Genomic DNA, 24,274 nt, shown 5'->3' with positions numbered 1-24,274 from the left:
TTTTGGCCTGGGTATCCTTGAAGAGGGTCCTTGGATTAGTGTACTTACCTGGCTAGCAAATGCATGTATGCATAAATAAATACATAGATATAAATCTATTTGTATGTTTAATTGTGCAAAGTGCATTGATTAAGTTAAGTTATTTCAATTAAAGAATTGTATTGTTCACTTTCAAATGCTTATGTCTAGTGGTTTATTAGTTTTTTTTTAACACCTTTAAATAAATTATCCCTTATGACATAAGCAAACGTATGGTAACAGAAAACAAACCATAATTAACATTTTTTCCATTAACTTACATTATCCATCACCTATATTTTCTTTCTTTGTAATTATCATCTGTCTAACATTACATAAATTACTGAATTCCTGCCTTCCCTTAAATCTCACTCCACCTCTTCCTCTTGAATATTATTATGCACAATCGTTTATATATATTTCTATGTAATTTGATCCTTTCCTTCTCTAATTCTTTTCTCTCTTTTATAATATTCAATACTTCCAGTGCAGTTTGTTCAAACTTTGATTTCCATTTTCTAGTAATTGCTTTTTTTTTTTACTTTTACCGCCAACGTAATTAAACTTAAATGAACACTTCACCCTCCCCTACAGTTTCTCAATCCTTGGGTTTCTTTTTTCCCCCTACAATATGGTTTCAGTATTGTGTAGGTACCAGAGATCTGCTTGTACTTTTCTAAAACTTTAATTTCCTTGCCTTGGAGTCAAAGGAAGGGAAAGCCCACCTCATTTTTTAAGCTTAACTTCTCACATACTTTGCAGATGAATCTATCTTTGCCTGAATGACGTACCATAGACTTGGATAAATATGTAGTTTACCCTGTCAGGTAGTGCTGTCAGTCTTAGGGTTCATAGGTTAATACTAGGCTACCTGCCCTTTTCAGGCCATTTTAAGCCTAGCCAGTTACCCCATGAGAGAATCAAACCCTGCACCTTGTGTCTGTAAGGTAAACACCTTCACCATTAGGCCAGTCTCCCACCCCTGCGTAATTAGTCCAGCTAATGCTGAAGCAGCTACTGTTTAAAAAAAAAAGGCTGTGGAACCATTTTCCACTGTTTTTATTGCAGAGAGGAGGAGAACTTAACAGCCCCCTGTCGTAGCAAAACAATGCAATTCGATCAGAAAGGGGTTTAAAAGCAGTTGTTACCTCTTGACAAATTTACACAAGCAGCTTCACAGTATTGAAATGCTAAGCTTTAAATGTTGGTTATTTATAATATTCTATATATTAAGATAATTTAAATGTAGTATCAAAGATTTCTGTGACAATTAGAGAAAAACCAGAAAATACTTTTTCTTGTGAAGTATCAACACATTTACCATTTTCAAGCCCCCCCCCCACACACACACACAGGACAGAACTGCAGAGAGAGAGAGACAAGTGGCAAGCCTATCAACCAAGTGCACTGATGGCATTCATAAAAAGGTCTTTTATGTTTTTTTGTGACATCTTTCCAGAGGGGGATGCATATGTGGTACACGCAGAGCCATGGTAAGAGATTCCCATTGAGTTTGAGTCTATCCTTAAAGTGGTATAGTGCATGAACATTTTCTAGTCCACAGAGGAAATGTGACCATTGGTGGCAACCATAATGTACAGCTGAATTTATTTAGTGTACATTTACTATGTGCCCTTACTTTAAAAACATTAAGAAAAGGAAATCAGAAGTACTTAACTGTGTTTAAATGCATGTCTTACTGTGTCTGTTTGCATGTGCTTATATAGTATGCACATGTATAAATTTGCATGTGTATATAAATATATGCAAAGTACATGTGTGTAGCACACATCTTATTTAGTTTATTTTATTTATTGATTTCGTTATTTATTTATATTTGTTTACCGGGAAAGTCCGACTGGTTCAGAAGATCATTTTCAGCAGAGGCCTGAGGAGAAAAGCTCCACGGAAATATAAACAAAATAAAATAATTAGATAGTACATTAGTGTACAGTATAGTAAGGTACAAAATACACATTATCTAGTTTATACAAAGAAGTATTCAATACAGTTTTCTAGTAGATATACGTTCAGAAAGAAAAACACAAGCATTTCAGTGAAGATCACTGCGAGAAAATTAAAATTAGCACTGTGTACTTATTTAATAATAGTTAAAACAAATGAGATTTCCTTAATATTTTTTATTTTATTTGAGTAGTAATATCACTGAGGAGAGGGAGAAAACAAGGTAAGGAGAAGACAGTGTGATGAGAGAGTTATAGATATCTTGCCAGTCAGTTTTGGCGGATCTTACATGTATGTACAAAAACATATGAGTGTGGGGGTGTATAATGGAGAAATAGATTATGCCTGTTTGTGTACTTAATGTTTAAAAACAAATCAAAATGGAAATTTAACTGTGTGTCTACACATAAACACACATTTAATCATCATCATCATCTTCTTTCGGCTGTTCCCGTTAGGGGTCGCCACAGCAGATCACCTGTTTCCATTTCTTCCTGTCCTCTGCATCTTGCTCTGTCACACCAACCACCTGCATGTCCTCTCTCACCACATCCATAAACCTTATCTTAGGCCTTCCTCTTTTCCTGTTACCTGGTAGCTTCATCCTTAGCATCTTTTTCCCAATATGCTCAGCATCCCTCCTCAGCACATGTCCAATCCAACGTAATCGTGCCTCTCTGGCTTTGTCTCCAAACCGTCCAACCTGGGCTGACCCTCTAATAAACTTATTCCTAATCCTGTCCACCCTTGTCACACCCAGTGCAAATCTTAACATCTTTATTTCTGCCACATCCAGCTCAAACTCCTGCCTTTTTGTCAATGCCACTGTCTCCAACCCATATAACATAGCTGGTCTCACTACCCTCTTGTAGACCTTCCCTTTCACTCTTACTGGTACTCGTCTGTCACAAATCACTCCTGACTCTCTTCTCCACCCACTCCATCCTGCCTGTACTCTCTTTCGCCTCTCTTCCACACTCACCGTTACTCTGAACTATTGACCCCAAGTATTTAAACTCCTCCACCTTCGCCACCTCTACTCCTTGCATCCTCACCATTCCTCTATCCTCCCTCTCATTCACACATATATTCTGTCTTAGTCCGGCTGACCTTCATTCCTCTTCTCTCTAGAGAATATCTCCATCTCTCCAGGGTCGTCTCCACCTGTTCCCTACTCTCACTACAGATCACAGTGTCATCTGCAAACATCATAGTCCACGGGGACTCCTGTCTGATCTCGTCTGTCAACCTGTCCATCACCATTGCAAATAAGAAAGGGCTCAGAGCTGATCCTTGATGTAACCCCACCTCCATCTTAAACGCATCCATCACTCCCACCGCAGACCTCACCGCTGTCACACTACCCTCATACATATCCTGTACCACTTTTACATACTTTTCTTACACTCCTGACTTCCTCATACAATACCACAACTCCTCTCTAGGCACCCTGTCATATGCTTTCTCTAAGTCAACAAAAACACAATGCAACTCCTTTTGACATTCTCTGTACTTCTCCATCAACACTCTCAGAGCAAAGATCCCGTCTGTAGTGCTCTTTCCCGGCATGAAACCATACTGCTGATCACTAATCATCACATCCCTTCTTAACCCAGCTTCCACTACTCTTTCCCATAACTTCATGCTGTGACTGATCAATTTAATCCCTCTGTAGTTACTACAGCTGTGCGCATCACCCTTATTCTTAAAAATCGGTACCAAAACACTTTTTCTGCATTCCTCAGGCATCCTCTCACTTTCCAAGATTTCATTAAACAATCTGGTTAAAAACTCCACTGCCATTTCACCTTAACACCTCCATGCGTCCACAGGTATGTCATCTGGGCCAACAGCCTTTCCATTCTTCATTCTCTTCATAGCTATCCTTACTTCCTCCTTGCTAATCCATTGTACTTCATAATTCACTATCCACACATCATCCAACCTTCTCTCCCTCTCATTCTCTTCATTCATCAACCCCTCAAAGTACTCTTTCCATCTCCTCAACACACTCTCCTCGCTTGTATGTTTCCCTCATTATCCTTTATCACCTTTACCTGCTGCACATCTTGCCTAGCTCGGTCCCTCTGTCTAGCCAATCGGTACAGGTCCTTTTTCTCCCTCCTTAGTGTCCATCCTTTCATACAACTCTTCATATGCCTTATCCTTAGCCTTCGCCACCTTTCTCTTTGCCGTGCACCTCATCTCCTTATACTCCTGTCTACTTTCTTCATCTCTCTGACAATCCCACTTCTTCTTTGCCAACCTCTTTCTCTGTATACTCTCCTGTACTTTCTCATTCCACCACCATGTTTCCTTGTCGTCCTTCCTCTGTCCAGATGTCATACCAAGCACCTTTCTAGCCATCCCCATTACTAGTTCTGCTGTAGTTATCCAGCTATTTGGTAGCTCTTCACACACACACACACACGCACACACACACACACACACACACATATATATATATATATATATATATATATATATATATATATGTATATGTGTGTGTGTGTGTATATATATATATATATATATATATATATGTAGCATGTACAATACTATATGTAGAATGCAATACAGTTGACTACATCTAGAGCTAAATATGCACTGACATATGGATATGCATGTATATGTGTGTGTATATAGCACACGTATACAGATGCACTGAATATATATAAACACAGATGGGGTGTGTGCATGCATGTATTTATTATTTGTCATTATCCTTATCAACCTCCTTTCTCTTGCTTTGTACATGTTCCAAATCTTTTTCACCATATTAGTTATTAAAATCAAATGCAATGGTTGTTCCATTCCAAAATTTGTAGGTCTAGTATGTTTTCATACCATCTTAAGACAAAAAAAATTGTGAAGTCATAAAACATTCAGTTGCTGATTCCTGCTCATTTAGAGAACAGTAACATCTTACAACACTTTGGCTTGTGCAGTATGGGTGCATGAAATTCTTTATTATAAAGTTAACATAGTAAAGTTGGGCATTATTAATGTATACATTATCGTAAATGTTTAATGTTTTGCTTATTTACTTTCACACATTGCCTGTGTGTTGCACATGCAGTCTTTGTCAGTGTCTTTATGTCAGTATTTTTTTTCTTTGTATTGTTAAGTGCATTTTTTACTTGTTGTCATGTTTGCCAGTGTAGCCCAAGTCATGGCTAAAAAGGGTCCTGGGATCGGTTCACTCTCCTGGTTACCAAAGTGTAAATGAATATGAAACAGAAAAAAAAGGGGTGAACAGGATAGAAATAATTAAGGACCTAGTAAAGCACATTTTAATTGTGCATCATTCATAAGAGAGAAAAAACGTACTACTGAAAGCTTTGGGAAGTAGCAGACAGACTTATTTTGGGAGTCCTACTACTGAATCACCTGTACATGATAAAGCAAGGACTGTCTACTGCAGTGAGAATTTTCACACCTTTGCATGATGTTTAAAAATACCTATGCAGATACTTTCAAGCAAAGATCGTAAAACTTATGGACTTTTTTTGCATACTTTGAAAACATACATATGTCCTCCAATTGTTGTCTTCTAAATTGCTGTTCTGGTCTCACTTCCCCGTCTTTTCTAACAGCCTTTGATTCTTATAGTTGTCCTGTAATATTTTATATGCAGTACTAACTATCCATTTTTTAACAACAGCTTCTGTTTTAAATGGACTAAAAATGCAAATAGAGCAGTTCTTATAACATCCTCCCATCTTTTTCTCTTTGCCTATACTCTTGATATCTATCCCCGGGAGGAAAGGCAGTCTCTAGCTTGCAGTCCAAACATCATCTGGGCCTCATCCCACTCATAGTTTTCTCTCTCTTGAGTTATTTGCTTCCAATATCTTTGTTCCTTTCCAGTTTTCTCCAGTAAATTATAGCCCTTCTTGCCTATTTTCTGTGCCCCTATTTGCTGTTATCCCTACTGGCAAAATCTCCTTTCTCCATTTTTATGTTAGCTTAGTTCTTAAAAAAACTTTCTGCTACTTTATGAACATAATACTCTGTGGTGGTGGTTCTTCTTAAGAATCTGCTTCCGAAGTCCCACACTCTAGTTTCATGAACTTCCCTCCTGCTTCATCATTATCCCTTGCCAATTTGATTTATAACCTTCTGCTTGTGTTATGTATATGAGCCTTAACTGTGTAGCTCTAAAATATCCCTTCAAGTTATGTAATCTTAAACCACCTTGTTCTGTTGGAAGGTTCAACTTATTCTACATAACTCTTGTCCTCTTCCCCTTCCAGATAAATTCCTTCAAATTATTGTCAACAATCTCTCCTATGATTGATAAAAGTGTGCCTATCTCATGTATAAAATGAAAGGGACTAAAAATATTTTCATTGTCTTTACCTTGCTATCGTATCAATAAACAAAGAACTTCCAGTTTCTCAGATTTTGTATTATCTTTTGTTTAGTCTCTTTCCACGCATACTATGATATTATAACAGAAGCCTTTTTTTCTCCATTCTCCTAAATACCTCATCTATCACGTCCATGGTATTGCTGAAGAAGTTCATTTGTGGGTACATAATTTATGGCTATAGCCTTTATAAGTTCATTGATAGATACTAGGCTACGTGCCCTTGAGGGCCATTTTAAGCATAGCCAATTTTCATTTTTTGTGAATTAATTTATCCCACATGGTACTCCTTCTCATTCAAAAATAATGTCTTAATAAGAAAAGATAGTATTGTTGCATGCATTTTGAAAAGTGGCCAGATATGATTTTTTCTAGTGTTTTCCCACAGGTTAGTTTAATAGAGATGGGGTGAAGGTGGGATGCATTATCAAGTTTGGGTTGTTTTACTAGTGGTATGACCAAGGTTGTTGTCCAGATTTTGGGAGTATTTTTAGTTATGCAGAGGTTATATATATGGCATAGAAGAATGGTAAGGAAAATGAAGGATAGGTTTAGATTACAAGTCCTAGTAGGAGGTGTTTATGGAAATTTGATCCAGGAGAGTGACAGTGTCTTTAGGATTTATTTGTGCAAAATAGAAAGAAGTTATGATTGGGGAAGGAGAAGGTGATTAGGTAGCAGGTGGGGGGAAGGAGAAGGTGATTAGGTAGCAGGTGGGGGTAAAGTCTGGGTTGAGTTATGGTGCAGTACTGAACCTGGTAAAGGCGCCAGAGCTTGAAAGTCAACCTAGAAGCTGTTTAGGATGTTTATTGGATGAGAAGTTATTTTGAGGAGGAGTATGTCCTGCGAGATTTGCTTCTTTCCAGAACTCATCAGTCCTACCTAGGCAAGAGAGGAATTTGGATTTGAGATGGCTTGGTCAACAAGTGGCTTGTTTCATTAGATTAGTACTCAACAGTATATTATTGCCTAGAACCTGGAGTAAGGTTGCATTTCCATTTTTGCTAAGATTCATCTCTTAAATTTAAAAGGTGTTTGAGTTCCTTTGTAAGCCATTCATTTTGGTGTGTTTGAGTAGTCTTTTTGCTGAAGGAAAGAATTTATCCTGGAGGTGAAGCAGGGCATAATAGGGGTTTGTCTGTACAGTTAAGATATTGAGATGAGTGTATAGGGACCAATCCATAGAAGTATTTTTTTTAAAGAATTTTTTATTGAATTATCACATTTTTATCTATAACATGGGTTTGCATACATTAAAATAAAATTAAAAAGTAATAGTTTCCGTTATTATTGTTATGCAGTATACAAGTTTTCTTTTTAACAATTTTAATTCACTCCTGCAGTACATAGTTTGCTCAATTCCTGCCTTTTCTAAACATTATTCAGCATGTATTATATTTATTTCTAAGAAACTTGTTCCTTTCCATTTCTAAATATCCTACCGTCAGTTCTTTTATCCCCTTTATAATATCCTGAACTAACTTTGTTAGGAATGGATTTTGCAACCAATAGCATTAACTTAGTAAAGCCTTGCAATGTGTAGGGGTAATCATTGGAAATATCAAGACTTGGAATGTGGAGATTGAATGGCTAAAAATACAGACTTGCATGTATGAAGTCTGCCATTACCATTTTTCAGAGCATTTTGACGAAGCATAGGTTTAGGGGTCTGTGAGAGACTTGCCCCACAGTTGAGAATTCATGGAGAGACTGCCTCTCCTGAAAAAAAGAAAGTTTAAAGGAGAAGAACGACGTCAGATATTACTCCTCTTGCAGTTTATTCCTTTTTTTTTTTTTTTTGGCATATCGAGACTTGGCATTACAGTAAACTCTCAGGATTGGTAAATGCCAGTTAACTGTAGATGTTATGTAGTCCAATCTCTCCTACAGTCTTACCCATTCGGCTCTGACTCAGCCATACTTTGTAGCTCGAAGTCTTTCTATTGGCTGGGCTAAGATGGTATCCTCCAGGACCTTATCGAATGTGGACATCGATAGAGTGGTGCAGAGACTTCTTCAGTCACCGGTATTGGCTAAATTGTTCTCATCTCCGACCCAGTCGGCTCCGGAGCCGGCCCCTCAACCTACATCAATACTTCCTACTCTCAGCACATCTCAGCTTTCAGAGCCAGAGTGCTAGGCTCCGTGTGATGTCCCTAGGTCAGTTCTGACAGCCCCTCCTGGGTTATCGGTTCCGACGTCAGCTCCGACCCCATCGGTGTCATCCACAGGGTTCAGGACTCAGGATTCATTGGTCGGACCCGACGGAGAGGCTTCGGGACACCTCTCTGCTCCTAGTATCCCTCTCGGTACTTCGGCACAGGGAAGCCTGTCTCCTGTCTCGGAGGCTGGTCATTCTTTGGATCTGGGAGTACCAGCCTTCAAGGCCATGCGGCGCACGCTGGCCAGGTCATCAGCAGCATCATACGGGTTGGTCATTCTGTCCCTACTACACCGGTGCAGGTCTCTGATCGGCATCTATCTCTGGACAGCGGAGCCCCAAGGCCTCATGGTACCCCCAGGAGTGGTCCCCTTATTTCTGAGGACCCCTCAGAGTTTTTGCCTGAAGAGCCACCCAGAAAGAAAATGTGCAGGAGGAAGCACATAGATTCCCAGGATGAGTCTCTCACTTCAGACACTGACCTCGAGGAATCGGAAGGGTCCCATAAGCCATCCTCTGAGGATGTTTTTTTCTCTGACATCCTAGAGATTTTGAAGCAGAGGTGACTAGCCATCCAAAGCCCCCTCCAAAGAGGAGTCTGTCTTCCTGAAGGCCTTTGGTGCCCAGCCCTCTGCCTCCTGGGTATCTCCACCCTTCAAGCTTCTGGATTTGGTTTGTTGAAGGGTGTGGGAAACCCCTGACTTTGTGGAACCAGACCCCAAGAGACCCAATAATTTTTTGTCTGCCCCTCCTGATATGGAATTTCTATCCAAGGGAGTCCCTGTGGATGCCATGGTGGTGGCAGCTGCCACCCAGAAGGAATTAGCTGAAACTTCTTCCACCGTCCATCCCCCTAACAAGGAGTGTAGGGTTATGGACCGGTATGGGAAGCGTACGTTTTCTTCAGCGACCTTTACCTTGCGGTCAGTGAATTACATATCACACTTTACACGGCTCCAGAGAGATCTCCTAAAGGAGCTTGGAGATACTCTCACGGGTAACGTTTCTGAGGCAGTGGCCCAGAAGGTCAATGCTCAGATGTCTACCCTCAGTTCTATTGCGAACTCCTCCATGAGGCTGATCTCCTATGCAGCTATGGAGCAAGTAGGGTAGCAAGTTCAGGAGTTGCTCTTAAGAGGCAGGCCTGGATGCGCCTTTGTCATTTCGCGGAGGCCTTCAAGTCTTCATTCACCGATGCCCTGTTTGATGATTCCTGTTTGTTCGGAACAAAGCTGAAAGACACTCTCACTAGGTGCGAGCAAGAGGGAAAAACTCTGTCTGCCTAGGAATCTGTTTTTCCCTTCCCTCTAGGCCTTATCCCAAGGCCCAGAGGGGTGGAGAAATGTGGTTCAGGAAATCACAGAGGTTTTTTTCCCGGTGCACAAGGTTAGCCCCCCTCCAGAGGCAGGGGAGGGGGTGGTTATTCAGGAAGATGCCACCCTAGGGGCAGAAGAGGCCCTCTCAACTCGGGAGACCGCGATTCCTTTTGTGGTTCTCCCTACCGCCACTCCTGATGCGAGGCCCGACTGTGCGTTTCCGGAGCCAGTTGGGGGTTGAATCTCATTATACCCGGAGGCCTGGCAAGATATCACCCAGGACCAATGGGTTCTACAAATAATTTCCTGAGGATGTCATTCCCTTCTCTTCAGATCCCCCTCCAATCAAGAAAATCCCGGATGTTCCACCCAGTCAAAGGGATTACGCAGCTTCAGAAGTTTCAAAGCTGCTAGAAAAAAGAGCCATCCAGCATGTCCCCTCAGACCAGATCAGATTAGGGACTTACTCCAGATTCTTTTTGGTGCCGAAAAGGACAGGGGACCTGAGACCCATTTTGGATCTCAGCCGATTGAACACCCATATGCAAAAGTCCAAGTTTCAAATGGTCACGTTGCAGTCTATTCTCCCATTGTTGCAAAAAGAAGTGTGGATGTGCTCCATCGACCTCAAGGATGCTTACTACCACATAAAGATGGAGAGGGCATCCAGAAGTCACCTACGCTTCGGGCTGTGAGCCAGTCACTTTCAGTTTCGAGCCCTGCCCTTTCGTCTCACCACAGCCCCCAGGGTGTTTACCAAATGCATGGCAGTGGTGACTGCTCACTTGAGACGTCAGGGATTCCAAGTGTTTCCTGGATGACTGGCTCCTCACTGCCATCACCAGGCATCTACTAGTTCAGACCAGAGATGTTGCTATCACCCTATGTCAACAGTTGGGCAAGTCAAGTCCAGTTGGAGGCAATTTCTACCTTTCTTGTCGCAGACGAACCTAGCCTAATGGCACATAAACTCTGTAAGGCTTTCCTGAAGGGCACTTTGTTGCTTCGTCCTCCGGTCTCAGAACCTGTTATGCCTTGGGACTTAAACTTTGTTCTACAGGGTCTTACTTCACCCCCCCTTTGAGCCTGCAGCCACTTGTGATTTAAAATTCTTAACTTGGAAGACTGTCCTTTTGGTAGCCATCACGTCAGCCAGATGCATTTCGGAGCTTCAAGTTTTATCAATCAAGCCCCCTTATTTGATTTTTCATAAGGACAGGGTTTCTCTCAGACCGAATCCCGCCTTCCTTCCCAAAGTAGCGTTAGTTTGAATTGCCAGTGTTTTTTCGTCAGTTCTCAAACAAGGCAGAATTCAAATTTCATCAATTGGATGTGCACTGACAATTACGTTATTATTTGCACAGAACGACAGACCTCAGAAAATCTGATCAGTTTTTCATTTTCGGAAAACAGAATTGGGTCTCATGTTTCCAAAGTCACGTTGTCCAGGTGGATTTCCAGTTGTATTTCTTTCATTTATACTTCAGGGGGAAGAGATATACCGTTCCACGTGAAGGCTCACTCTACCCGGTCTGTATCTACATCTACAGCTTTTCAGGCCAGATTGTCTATGGATGATATTTGTGCTGTGGCTACTTGGGCATCTCCTCACACCTTTGTTACTCATTACAAGTTAGATGTGGTATCTAGGGGCAGGTCTTCCTTTGGTTCCACAGTGCTCAGGAGTATTTTTCCATTGAGCCTCCCAGGATTTAGGTGCTGGGGACGCTGTCCCATGGGTAAGAATGTAGGCAAGAATGGACTACATAACATCAAGAAGTTATGTACTCACCATAACGTTTGATGTATGTAGTCCATCTCACCTCACATTGTTACTTACTCCCCTCCTTCCCCCTTCCTGGAGGATCTGGAGGTTAGGCCTGGTTTCAGAGTTCCCTTCATTCTTGGTTTGTTTTTCCTTTCCTTAAGTGGTGTTATGCATGGAGAATGAGTGCTGGTGCTCGCAGCAAACTAGATCTGGGGATAGAGAGCAGTGCAGCATGGGATACCATCTTAGCCCAGCCAATAGAAAGACTTTGATCTAAAAAGTATGGCCGAGTCGGAGCCAACATTCGGCTTCGAACCCACGGGTAAGAATGTGAGGCGAGATGGCCTACATACATCGAATGTTATGGTGAGTACATAACTTCTTGTTTCAGGTTTCTTGTACCTTATACTATTTGTTTGTTTTGACATTCTCAGGTTGTGGAGAGAGGGGATTTATTCCTATCTTCCTTTTTAAAACTCTAAACACGTAAGGTATGTTTCTGCAGGGGGAAATCAAAGTGCAACACATGAAAATTGTACTGTGTTTCTTCAGATTTTTTGCCAGTGGCTTGAGAGTGCTGGTTGCTTGAGTTTCGGTTAACTGAGAGTTTACTGTACACGTATCAACATTTCAATAGGGACCTATTTCCCAGCTCAAAAGGATAGTTTCCTTAGTTATAACCATTTGTCTCTCCCAGATTTCTGTTAAAGTATTCTGTAGGGAATTTTTAAAATGTGCCAACTCCTTGCATTCCAAAAAAAAACGGTTATAAATTACAACTTTCTTTCACATATTATGTACAGCATTTGCTGTGTACCTGAGGGGAAATCATCTGAAGTGAAAGTGAGGTGTAAAAATACCTTTGCAAAAACTTCCATGCAAAATTCCTAAACCTTTTGGATTTCGCTTCATACTTGGGAGCTTTACAAATTTCTTCCTATTATTCCTTTGTACAAAGAAAAAAGACCTAGTCCACAGCTTCAGGCTTCAGACTGTTAAGACACAATTTATTGCTTAAAAAGTGAAGCTGACAGGTTGTAAACTTCACTAGAATATCCAAGCAGTTGTCATCCACAGCTTCAAACTTCAGGCTGTTAAAACTCAATTTATTGAAAGCTTAAAAAGTGAAGCTGACAAAATGCAAACTTCACTGAAGTACTGAAATAATTAGCCTAGTAGTTAACATCCACAACTTCAGGCTTCAAGTTGTTAAAGCACAGTTAATAGATGCTTGGTAAGCAAGGCTGACAAAAACATATACTTCACTGGAATGTAAAAAGCTGATGAAATTGTCCAAACGATAAGCTCTTTCGGCAGATGCCTTCTTCAGATCGTATGGAAGTGTGGTTAGCTCTTCCTGTTTATAAAGGAAACACAATCAAGAGCTGGTAGCTAATTGTCTTTGGTGTTCTTAAAGGCACAGGACAAAAATAAATGTTCAAAGTGGAGATTTGTCTCCTATAATGTAGTTCAATGTTAAAAATGCTAGAATCATGTATTGATGTTTGGTAGGTTTCTTCTAGATTTTAGAACAGGTCTGAGAGTTACTATTGTATTGAGACCTGGGGGTCCATTGGCTCTAAAATTATTGATCCAAAAGATCTCTCTCAATTTTGTCCTGTTATGGACATCTCCTTCCCTGATGTTTTGGGTGACCACTTCCACAGCTTTAAACAAGAAATTATGCATAGGATGGACCAATACGTGTGCTGCTAAGGCATTATGTGGAACTTTCTGATCAATATCTCTGACATGTCGTAGAATGCGATCCTTTAGTCGTTTGTCAGTTTTACCAAGGTAAAAAGCTTGGCACTTGCGACAGGTAGCCAAATAGATTATGTGGCTAGTAGTACAATCAGCATAAACATCGAAATGAAAGTTACGTCTAGATACTGGATGAAGAAAAGTATTACTAGTATCTAAATAAGGACAAGCTTTGCATCTGCAGCATTTAAAAGTACCTTTGCGGTCTGATAGTGGACCACTACGTTTAAAGCCATCTTTATGGCATAGTAATCTCTTGATATTCTTTTTATACTTGTAAAGAAACTTGGGTCTCTCTCCAACGATGTTCTTTATTTTGTCATCCGCTGGCAGAATCGGCCAAAATTTCCTGATCACTTCACAGACCTGTCGACTGCCTGAACTGTAAGTAAGCCTACATCTAAGTTGCTGAGGTGTTGTATCATTAGACTGTCTTCGTGATGCTTGTTCAGACCTCTGTGAGTAATAAGGTTGACCTCTCTGCTTTCTATAGGCTTGCACCTGTGAAGTTGATGGAAAATTATTTTCCTGGTAAGTCCTATCCTTCAAATATCTACATAGATTGGATTGCTCTTCCAAGAATTCCTCCTCATCAGTACATAATCTTGAGACTCTTAAGATTACTGGGGTGCATAGGAAAGAGACCTGGCAAAATCATTTCTTACACAGGCACAGCATGCATCCAAGACATATTTTTGATAACATTTTTGACAATCAAATCAGAAATACCCAGTTCAGAGAATCTAATCCTTTTCTGCAACACCAACAGAACAGTTTGGAGGGGACAGGGGCATCTTTTACAGGATACCACTGCTTCGTAAGAGTCTCCATCCATGTAAAACAAAGCTCACCCCTCCCTAAATTCAAACATAACTTGGATCTGTTGATGTGTAATGGGATATTTATCCCAGGACTCCCCCTTACACTACGAATGGACAGATGCAGCTCCTAAATCTTTTAATTTCTAAATATTTGTGGCATGGTCTCAGTTATTACTACTAGAGGTAATATAAATATAATCTGGGAATGGGTACTTTTTTTCTAAACACTGAACAGGTAATTCCAACACCAAATGGAAAATTTTGCAGGTTTTAAAATGGCCTGCAAGGGAAGCTAGCGTAGTACTAACCTATGAACTGTGGCTAGTATTTATGTAATTATTCATTTCATCACAGTCAGAATCTGATGTATAAACAGTGTAAAAGTTCTTGTAACCATTGGACACATGTATGTCTTTTTCTATATATGTTTAAGTCTCTGTTACATGTATGAGAGACTGTCCTGCTGCATCTGTGTGCTTGCGTGCATGTATGCATGTAGACATTATGAAATGCATAATTACATTTTGAATGCAAAATGCTTCTTACAGCAGAAATTAAATGTCCGACACCACCTTTGAAACATTATGTAGAGGACATATTTTACATGAAAAATATGCATATATTCATGTGTATATACACACTAATAAAACAGATACAAAGCAGCTTAACTGACAGCTCATCTTTTAAGTGCAATAAAGCCCCCCCCAATTGGGCATTGCTTTTGGGCATTATTGCTTGCATAGGTGCCAGTTCTTCTAGTGCCATAGAAGATTTGCTGTTGCTTTTAAAGGAATACGGTCAGGCTGAGATATTTTAGTAAGACATGGAGACAGAGGAATTTCTAGTGAAGATTTTTAGTTTTAATGACCTTGCCAGTGATTGGGGGTTAAGAGTTTTGTTATTTTACTTTAATAAATCTGACTAAATTGTAGTAACATGGTTCATAGTGTGATAGGATGCCATTCTGCTTTATTGAAAGTCATATATTTCAGAATCTGTCACAGCATACTTTGTTTGAACCAGTTTGTAGCTTTTGGCTTTTTCTGACTGTATTTGCAATAAAAATTGGAAAGTTAGACTCTCATGTTTGATAAAATGCACTTTTTCCAAGTGTACAGTGCTGATTTTGATTAGATTCACCTTTGGTTGTTAAGAATTCCTTTTTCTAGTGTGTAGCTCTTGTATTTACTGTAGCACTTTGTCTAAATGTCCTTTGAAGGACAGATAGGTTCCCGCCAGACAACAGGGTACTTTAATTTTTGTTTTGTCTTTAGGAACATTTATAGGCTGGTTTTCAGGTACTTGTTCAGCCTCTTAGTGGCTTAAGGGCCAAGTAATAAGCATAGGCAGATGGCAAGGTTTTCAATTTATCTAATGTGTGTGTGTGTGTGTGTGTGTGTGTGTGTGTGTGTGTATATATATATATATATATATATATATATATATATATATATATATATATAGTAAAGTGTTAACATGAGGTAGTAAAGGAAGGTTGTGTTGATAAACAGAGAAACAATAAGAATCATAACACCAATCTCTCTGTGACATCTTAGACCACTGGTAGAATGTGTGGTCTTGACTGATCTGCCTGGCTTCTTAAAGTTCATTTATATAGGTAGCTAACTTTTTTGACCTAAAAGTTTTAACACTTTTGTTTCATGAGTCTTCGACACAAGATAGCCCTTTGTTGTTACTGCTGCAGGAGTCCTTAAAGTAAGGCAACATAGTTGTAAACTTACCGTAACAGACCATTATGACAGGATCTTCTTACAGAGATAGTGATCCCTTTACATGAAAGTTATCCTATTCTGTGTAATTTAGAATTTTGTATTTGTGATTTTTATTTTACGTTTCTGAACTGCATTATATAATTCTTATTTTAACAGTTTTTGAACTGCAGAGGGGTAAAAGAAATCGTAGTGAAAGTTTCTCTGGTAATGAAAGATGATCCTTACAAGCCACATCCTCATGGTCTTGTGGGTAAAGACTGTCACGATGGCATCTGTGAAGTTCATATCAACCCTGAGAAGAGCACTAAACACAGGTAAAATTGTAGTTGAGTATATGCTTTTTTTTTTTTCCCCCCAAGTCCATAGTATTATCTTCCTCCACTGGTTTCAGTAGAGTAACAGAATTATTCAAGCTCTCATGTTATTATGGCATACTAGAGATATTTATTTGGCTGCCCATATATGATGGTTCCAGCATTGGCAAGGAGGAGTTTGCCATCCTAAATTGTCTAGTTGCCCTTCGGGATGGTAAAAAAAATATGTTATATCAAATAGAACAGTATTTTGGGAGATGATCTGAACAGTGCTTAAAATATGTATGGATTTTGTAGTCTTCTTGAGATTTATAGGTTCATGGGTTAGTACTAGGCTGTCTGCCCTTATGGGCCATTTTATGCCTAGCCAAACTTTCATGTCAAAGGTAAGAATCAAACCCTATACCCTATGTATATAAGGTAAATACCTTAACCATTGTCAACTCTCAACCCCTAAGTTCATAAATTAGTACCAAGCTAACTGTCCTTATTGTCCATTTCAAGCCCATCCATTACCCCATGTGAGAATCAAACCCTGGACCTAGTGCCTGGAAGGTGAACTCCCTTGTCACCTTGACAACTTCTGACCCTTAAATGTTCTTTATAAATAAATACTAGGCTAGCTGCCCTAGTGGATCATTTTAAGTCTAGCCAATTTCCCCTCAAAGAGGAGAGTCAAACCCTGTATCTTGTGTTTGTAAGGTAAACTAAATGTAGCTTATAGAAGAATTAGAAGTGAGCTCAATGACTTATTCATAGAAGGAAGTATCACCATTAATAAGTTTAATTATATGAATGTCCCCCACCCAAGAACACCCACTATATTTAAAGATTTGTGTAATCTGCCAATGAGACCCATTGTGGATAGTAGGGGATCCATAACACAGCCCACTGCCAAGTTCTTAGACCTTCAATTAAAGAATGTATTACAAGGTGAAGTGCATTTATGTAAAGACTTGTGGGACTTTTTGGAAAGAATAAACAACGTTGAATACTCTGATGTAGGGGTGTTTTTGACCATAGATGTAAGAGACTTATACACAGTTATAACACACAAACTAGGGGTAGTGTGGTTCTCTGAATATTTTGTGGAAAAGAGAATAGCCCAGAACAAAGTGAATGTTTATGAACAATTGATAGAGACTGTGTGTTATACAACAATTTTATTCTATTTAACAAAGAGTTTTATTTACAATTGGAGGGTGTGTCAATGTGTTCAGCATGGGTGGGGTCTATATGCAAATGTGGTAATGCTCCATTGGGAAAAGAGATTTTTAATTAATTCACCTTACTTTTTATTTTGCAAATATTATGTGCAGTTTTTGGATGATATTTTTATTTTTTGGACAGGTCCTTTTGAAAAAATAAAAAAACACGAAATCCACAGATGGTGTATATGCTTTATTTGTACCAAGCATGCTTGGTACAAATAAAGCATTTACACCATCTGTGGATTTCATGTTTTTTTATTTTATTCAAATCTTGTGCCTTTTGAAAAAATTCCTGAGTTTTTATATTATGTGAATAACTCTACAAGTTTCCTGAGGCTTACCTACTCCATTGGCTTTGATGAAATTTTATATTTGGACATTAGACTGATGAAAGACAGGGAACAGAAAATATTCAAATCAGAAATTTTTAGGAAATCTACATTCTCAAATAGTTATTTGCACTATGAAAGCTCCCACCCTTGCAAACAAAAAAAGAGCTGTGGTTAAAGGGCAGTTTGTAAGGGCTGCACATATGGTCACCTTCTTCAACAGTTTCTTAAGTGAATGTGACAGACTGAAAGACATGTTTGTGTAGGAGTTACCCATCTAGCCTTGTAAACGAGGTCATGTTAGAAGTAGTCAGCAAGTGTGAAAGAGGGTACTTCTTGCCTATTTTGAATCAAACGACAGGGAATTGTAGTGTGGATAACATTTTGGACAGTTATATAGAAAATACACAAAGCTTTAAGATACCGAATTTGCAAAGTGTAGAGCCTAAGGAACCGAGAAATTTTAATACTGTATTTGTTACGACATTTAATAGTTCCAGTAGGAATATAGTTGATAATACTGTCCAAGAATTGGTTGGTTATTGTGAACAATAAGGACATAAGGGAAGTTGTCAGAGAAAAACCCTGTATTGTATACAGAAAGGACAAATGTCTGAAGTCTATTTTAGAGACTAGGACAAAGTGGGAAGTTGAGTAAGTGTGGTAGTTGTAATTGTTGTCCATATGTACAAGAAGGATGTCATTTCAACATTAATAACATGAAAATGAAATTGAATCAGAAATGTTCATGTAACAGTAAGAGAGTGGTGTACTGTGCATTCTGCTTAAATTATCCTTGTTTTTATATAGGCAAGACGGAAAGGAAATTCAGTTACCGTATTTATGAACATCTTAGGGATATAAAAAAAAAGTGTAAAGAATGCATTGGCTAAACATTGTACGGAACATGTTAGCCATGGTTTTAAATTTATTATCATTGAGACACTTACCCCAGACGCAAGAGGGGGTCCATGGACATTAATTTTGGAAAAACATGAGGCAACTGAGAACTAATGCCACACAGTGGCCAGGGTTAAATGATGCATTCTCATTGTCCTGTTTCCTAAAGCTTAAAGCATTAATTTATTGAATTTATTTATTTATTGTGTTCTTTAACATGCGTTTTAGCTAACACTATTTGCCATATTTATTATATTTATATTTATTGTATTTATTAGACTGCGGTGGTGGTGCTGCGGTAGCGTTGTCGCCTCATAGCAAGACGTTGTCCCGTTCAATTCCCAGCTAGAGCGTCTTCTGTGTGGAGGCGTACGTGAATGCGGCGTGCCTTCATTGAAGGTTGTGCGGCAGGGCTGGTAACCCGGTACGTAAAAATCCACTACCGATCATTAGCGGACCGGAGTTCCGCTGTGGCGACCCCTAACTGGGAAAAGCCGAAAGACACAAACAAACATATTTATTGTATTTATTATACTATAATTTTTTTTGGAACTAGTTTTTATTATTATTATATACAGATTTTTATATAGTTTTTAACAATTCACAAGTTTATGAAGATTTTATGCTCTACTGTGAATTGAGTGTGCTTTTGGCATGCTTTAATATTAATTAGGGGCGTTGCATTAGTGACATAAACTGTAATTTATTATCTAGTATTATCTATTAGGAGTGTTTTATCCTTTTGCCTTTGTCTGAAGAAGTCTCTGAATAAGCAGAGACAAAAGCGCTTATCTGATTGTGTCTTAATAAAGGGTTTCTTAATACTACAATGGCTTGTGGAAAAAGAACAGATTTTTTTATATCACTGTGATCCCCAGCTCTGCTTGTGCTTATTTTCTTGCTATTTTTGTGACTTTTTAGTTGATTTGGACTTTAACCATTATGCCAACCCTCCACTTTTGAGGCTTTAGAGGCATGGATGGAGTCAGAATTGGCATATCTTTAATGATGTGAGTGTAGTGTCTCTGGATATTGTTAGAATTTGCAACATTTCTTTTCTCCTTACTTGTGTATTCCCCACCCCATTTTTATTTTGTTTTGTATATTGCTTAAGAAGGCCCACTAAATTCATCAAGACTTTATTCAGGTGAGACTTGGCATAGTTTTTATGGTTGGGGAAACACTGCAGCCAAAAATGCAATGCAGTCTGAGAGAACAGTGTGTTACATGAAGCTGAAAGTGTTTTGACCTTGTTGACCGTTTTTAGAATAGTGTTGCATCCAATTGTGAATTGTTGCAGCATTTAGAAGATGACAGACTTAGTGACCCTACCGCAGCACAAGTCAACAGATGTGTTGTGCTTTTAAGAGTCTGCTGGAGAGTACATGGTAAAGAGGATAGAAGAAGCAGAAAACTGGATATTTCAAAATCAAGTAGCATTGTCAGAGTTTGGGTAATAACAGGAAATGATTTTTTCCTGTTTTGGGTCTTGTCTGCCATTTGTCATGACTCCTGTTGACTGATGAACCCTATTGTTGGATGAAAGCTGGTTGTGGAAAACCACCATCTAGGCCACTATCACTTTTTTATTTTTATTGCACTTACTTGTTTTGTCTTTTTAGCTGTTGTGGTGTAGAATGCTTTTGCACTGCTGGGATCCTGAACATAAGTGCTTCTGTACATGGTGCGACCCCCTGGCTATAGTGTACAATTCCTAACAAGTGCACTTGCCCTGGTCACATGCTGTACCTCTTCCAGCAACTCAGCCTGTGTAGGACATCACTAATACAGCTGACTGAACTGCCTCCCTCCTCCGGGAATAGGTAGCTGCTGATGGCTGCCCACACAAAGCCACCTTGGCTGGGTCTTCTTAGCAGTGGCTAACAATTGTTTATTATACATTTGTACTTCAGAGCCTATAGCAAGAAAATAGTTGTGCTGAGACAAGCAAACATAAGCTAACAGAGAGAAAGTAAGTAAAATGAAAAAAGCAACAGTGGAGGAGCAAACCTAGAAATAGTGTGTTGGTTGCTGATAAATGGCTGCATTTGCAAAAACAAAACAACACCCCTAACAAACGGGAACAAGTAGCGCTAAAAGAGTGTTATCAAGCATTAAAAAGTAAAAAAAAGACTTGCAAAATGTATTGTGTTCTTCTATTGCTTTATGCAAATATTCAAGAGTAAGTTAGACTGTAGGTATAACACACTTGATTATTTGTGATTAACTAGAAATGTCTGTCTGGGGAATATAGTATTCTTGTGATCAAATCTCAAAGTATACAGAATAGCAACATAATCAAGTTAACAGACCAAGAGCGGCATTAGTGACTCCAAAAATGATAAACAGCAACTTGCATATCACATACTATGTGATTTAGTAATACTGCATCACATTATGTACAATATAAATGCAGAATGTCTGCTAAGGAGGGAATGCAGTGACAGACATGAGGGGTGCTGCAGTTAGCTGTAACTGAGTATGCATGATGGTAAAGTAAGAGAATACTAACAGACAAATAAAACATTAAGTTGAAGCTCTGTTTAAGACACAGTATTAGGCAGTACACATACAGACAGTAGTGAAAAGGGGGAAAAATGATCAAGCATTGTGAAACCCTAATAGATCAGGTAAAGCTCCAGTACAGATAAATTTCCATTTTTTCTAAGAACCAGGTCTTACAAGGTTTCTTCAAAGTATAATTTAATGTAATATGCTAAGCAGTTGTAGGTAGATTGTACACTTTTCCAAATTTGCCAGCATACATAGACAAGGTGAAGCTTCCCTATGCTTATTTTATGGGATAAAGGGGTGTGAGGGAGGTACAGAGAGACAAAACATTCCACTTTTTGTTAGTGTCTTTAAACCCAAGTATTTGTCTTGGAAATGGAGTACAGCTACAGTATGCCATTTTTAAATGAAACTTTGTAAAGTGATGGTTTTACTCTGGCAAGTGAGTGGAAGTAAGGGGGGGGAGGTACAGTGATGAGGTCTTGACCATATTCGTTTCAGATGTATAATGAAGCAGAAAGGTTTTGAACAGTAAAACTTTTGTAAGGTCATATACAGTGACTGATGTTATTTACAGTGCAGCTGGTTTTAGTTTCATTTTCATGTTTGTTAGTATGTTTTAAATGAAAATTCATTATTTATGCAGGAGATTTGGCAAATCATTTGACGTTTAAAATGCTAACTGGTATTTAATTAAGCTGAATTTAATTCAGTCACAGAGCTTCAAGACATCTTGGTATGAAAGTGTACACTCTGTGTGATTTTGTAAATACATTTTTTTCATGTAGTTGGCTGTTGATGCCCCCACCCCCCCAACCAGCTGGTGCTTTTTGCCCTTGTGTCTACTGATTACAAGCCTTTATGACTCTGGACAGAATGGAGAAAGCTGTCCGGAGGATAGCATCATTCAGGCATTTTGAGGTCTTGGGCCTCTACCCTATTCCACTGGATTCCAGTAAACCCACTATAAACTGATTGATAGACCGAGAGCAGCTATTAAGAAGTTGGAGGCACAGCTTTTTGCTAGGCATTGCACCATGATATCTGACTTGCCTGTTACCCATACAGTTGTTTAGCATATGCTAGCACAGCCTCTGCCTGTGTATTATGTGTTGGTTTTTGCTCTCCTCTGGAGTCAGCTTTTCTGATGTCTGTTTAGCATGATATCCCACCAGCTGGTATCAGTAAGGTATACACCTTTCTCACGGGCTCCTGTCCTACCAGTACATGTTTTCTTCCCACAGCCCCATTCCTCCATGCAAAGAATATCTTCCATGAGGCAAAACGAAGGAAAGTATGGCCAGTAATATGCACTCTAATCTTTATTGTAGTGACTCCTTCTTGGCAATTCCAAGGCCATTTGCCTCATCACGTTCCTTTACATCCCCCTTTGAGGTTTTCATTTCTCCATTTGGTTCCTCATCCTCTTCATTTTGCACCTTGTGTCTAGCTAAAAGTGACATTACACACTTCCAAAACAGAATCTCCTTCACTTAAGAGGCCCAGAAAAAGCGTGCAGGAAAAGTATTTGGAGCCCCTCTAGAATATGATGAAGTTTGAAAAGCTGGTGATAATGGAGAAGAGGTCCCTTCCCCTCTTTCAGCAACAGGGGGTCTAAGATTTGCAGAGGTTCTTAAAATCATGCAGGAGAGAAGATGATGACTAGATCACGTCAAAGAGTTTACAGATCAGAGGAGTCGATCTTCTAGATGATCCTACCCTTGGTGGACACATCACTTAAGTGTGCTTGGAGATATCAATGCCGTTGTTCCCAGAAAACCAGACCAGATGTTTTATTCACCCAAAGAGTGTTTGCTGCAGGCAGAGCTTTCCAAACCATGTTACTTCTCTGGCAGAAGCCTTTAAGAGGAACCATACTCCAAATTTGACAACTGCTTTCCCCAACAGGTAATTATGGCCTCTGAATAGATTGGAAAGCTTGCATTTTTGGCCCCCATTTTATCTATGAGGATATTGACATCGGGCACTAGGTACATTCAAGCAAGACCTAAGTGAGACACAGTATTCCTTAGACAGCTATTACTTGTGAATTCTTCCTGTGCTAGCTTTTCTTTCTTGCAGGAAACTCACCACCTACATACATACATTTATTTTTTTCACTCTGTTTTTAAATGTGTTTCTGAGTAATATCCCTCATTCCTAGTGGAAGCAGGAAGTGTTATGAACTGTTTGGTATTCAAATTTTATGCTAAATAGATGGCTATTTTTTAATAGCTGGATGTACCTACTTTTCAAGGGCCTTTATTCCTATTTTTAATGTTTGCAGGTTGAAAGCTACAAGTCCCACCCTGCAAGACGGCTTCCTGGAGTCTCACTTCAGCTGTTTCCCATATCTAGCTAGGCTCTATTTTCTGAAATGATGTCTAGGAATTCATTTTCATATAGTGCTATTTTGATGTGTTATTTTAGTCAAAGAAAAACATGTCTCCTGAATGCAACTTAAGAAATGGAGAACTTGGTTTCCATTTGTAATTTTTTTCTTTTTTTATGCATTGTATCATTTTATCTCTTAGTCTGTAACCATTATACTTCCCCATTAGCACTTCTGCCATGTTTCCTGACAGTGGCGACTCAGCCTTCAGAGTCTCTGAGGGAGTTTTGGTGTAGGGAACTACCATCATCCACACTGGCATAGGACGTAGTTAAATATTTTGGTGTACGTGTGTACCTTTAACGTACCCCTGGTGGTGATTTGCTCACTTGCATCTCTTCAAGGACTGCCAATAATCCCACCATGTCCATGTATGCATGCTCCTTCATACGTGATGACAAGAGCTACCATCTCTGGCTTGTGCAGCCACAGAGCACTTCCCTTTCAACTGGTTACTGCTTTTGGTGCTGCATGTGACCTCCAACGTAGCCCATCAGAGAGGCAGAAATAGCCTGCCAAAAAACCACCAGCCTCCGGTCTTCCCTCTGCCTTTGCATCAGTTGGTTGAACCACTATTGAAACCTTTGCCTTCTAGGCTGTAGTTAGAGCTTTAGCCATGTATGCCACAGGGAGATTACTTCCATTTGTAAATTGAGCATTACTGAGTTTGTGAGCTTGAAAGGTATTTCATTTAACCTC

General features: G+C 39.3%; 1 protein-coding gene across 1 annotated transcript in view; it reads left to right on the top strand.

The window, feature by feature from the left end:
• The window catches only part of LOC122806960 (transcription factor RelB-like), a 485,885-nt gene that overhangs the window by 57,634 nt on the left and 403,977 nt on the right, over nucleotides 1-24,274 (top strand). The window contains exon 2 of the mRNA XM_044077851.1: nucleotides 16,075-16,232. Coding sequence (XP_043933786.1) covers nucleotides 16,075-16,232 — 158 coding nt within the window. The remainder of the gene's footprint in view (nucleotides 1-16,074; nucleotides 16,233-24,274) is intronic.

Source organism: Protopterus annectens, chromosome 1.part0, assembly GCF_019279795.1.
Source record: "Protopterus annectens isolate FY-2018-M chromosome 1.part0, PAN1.0, whole genome shotgun sequence".
NCBI lineage: Eukaryota > Metazoa > Chordata > Ceratodontiformes > Protopteridae > Protopterus > Protopterus annectens.
Note: the sequence above shows the minus strand (reverse complement) of the source record. Positions and strands in the feature narration are given on the sequence as shown.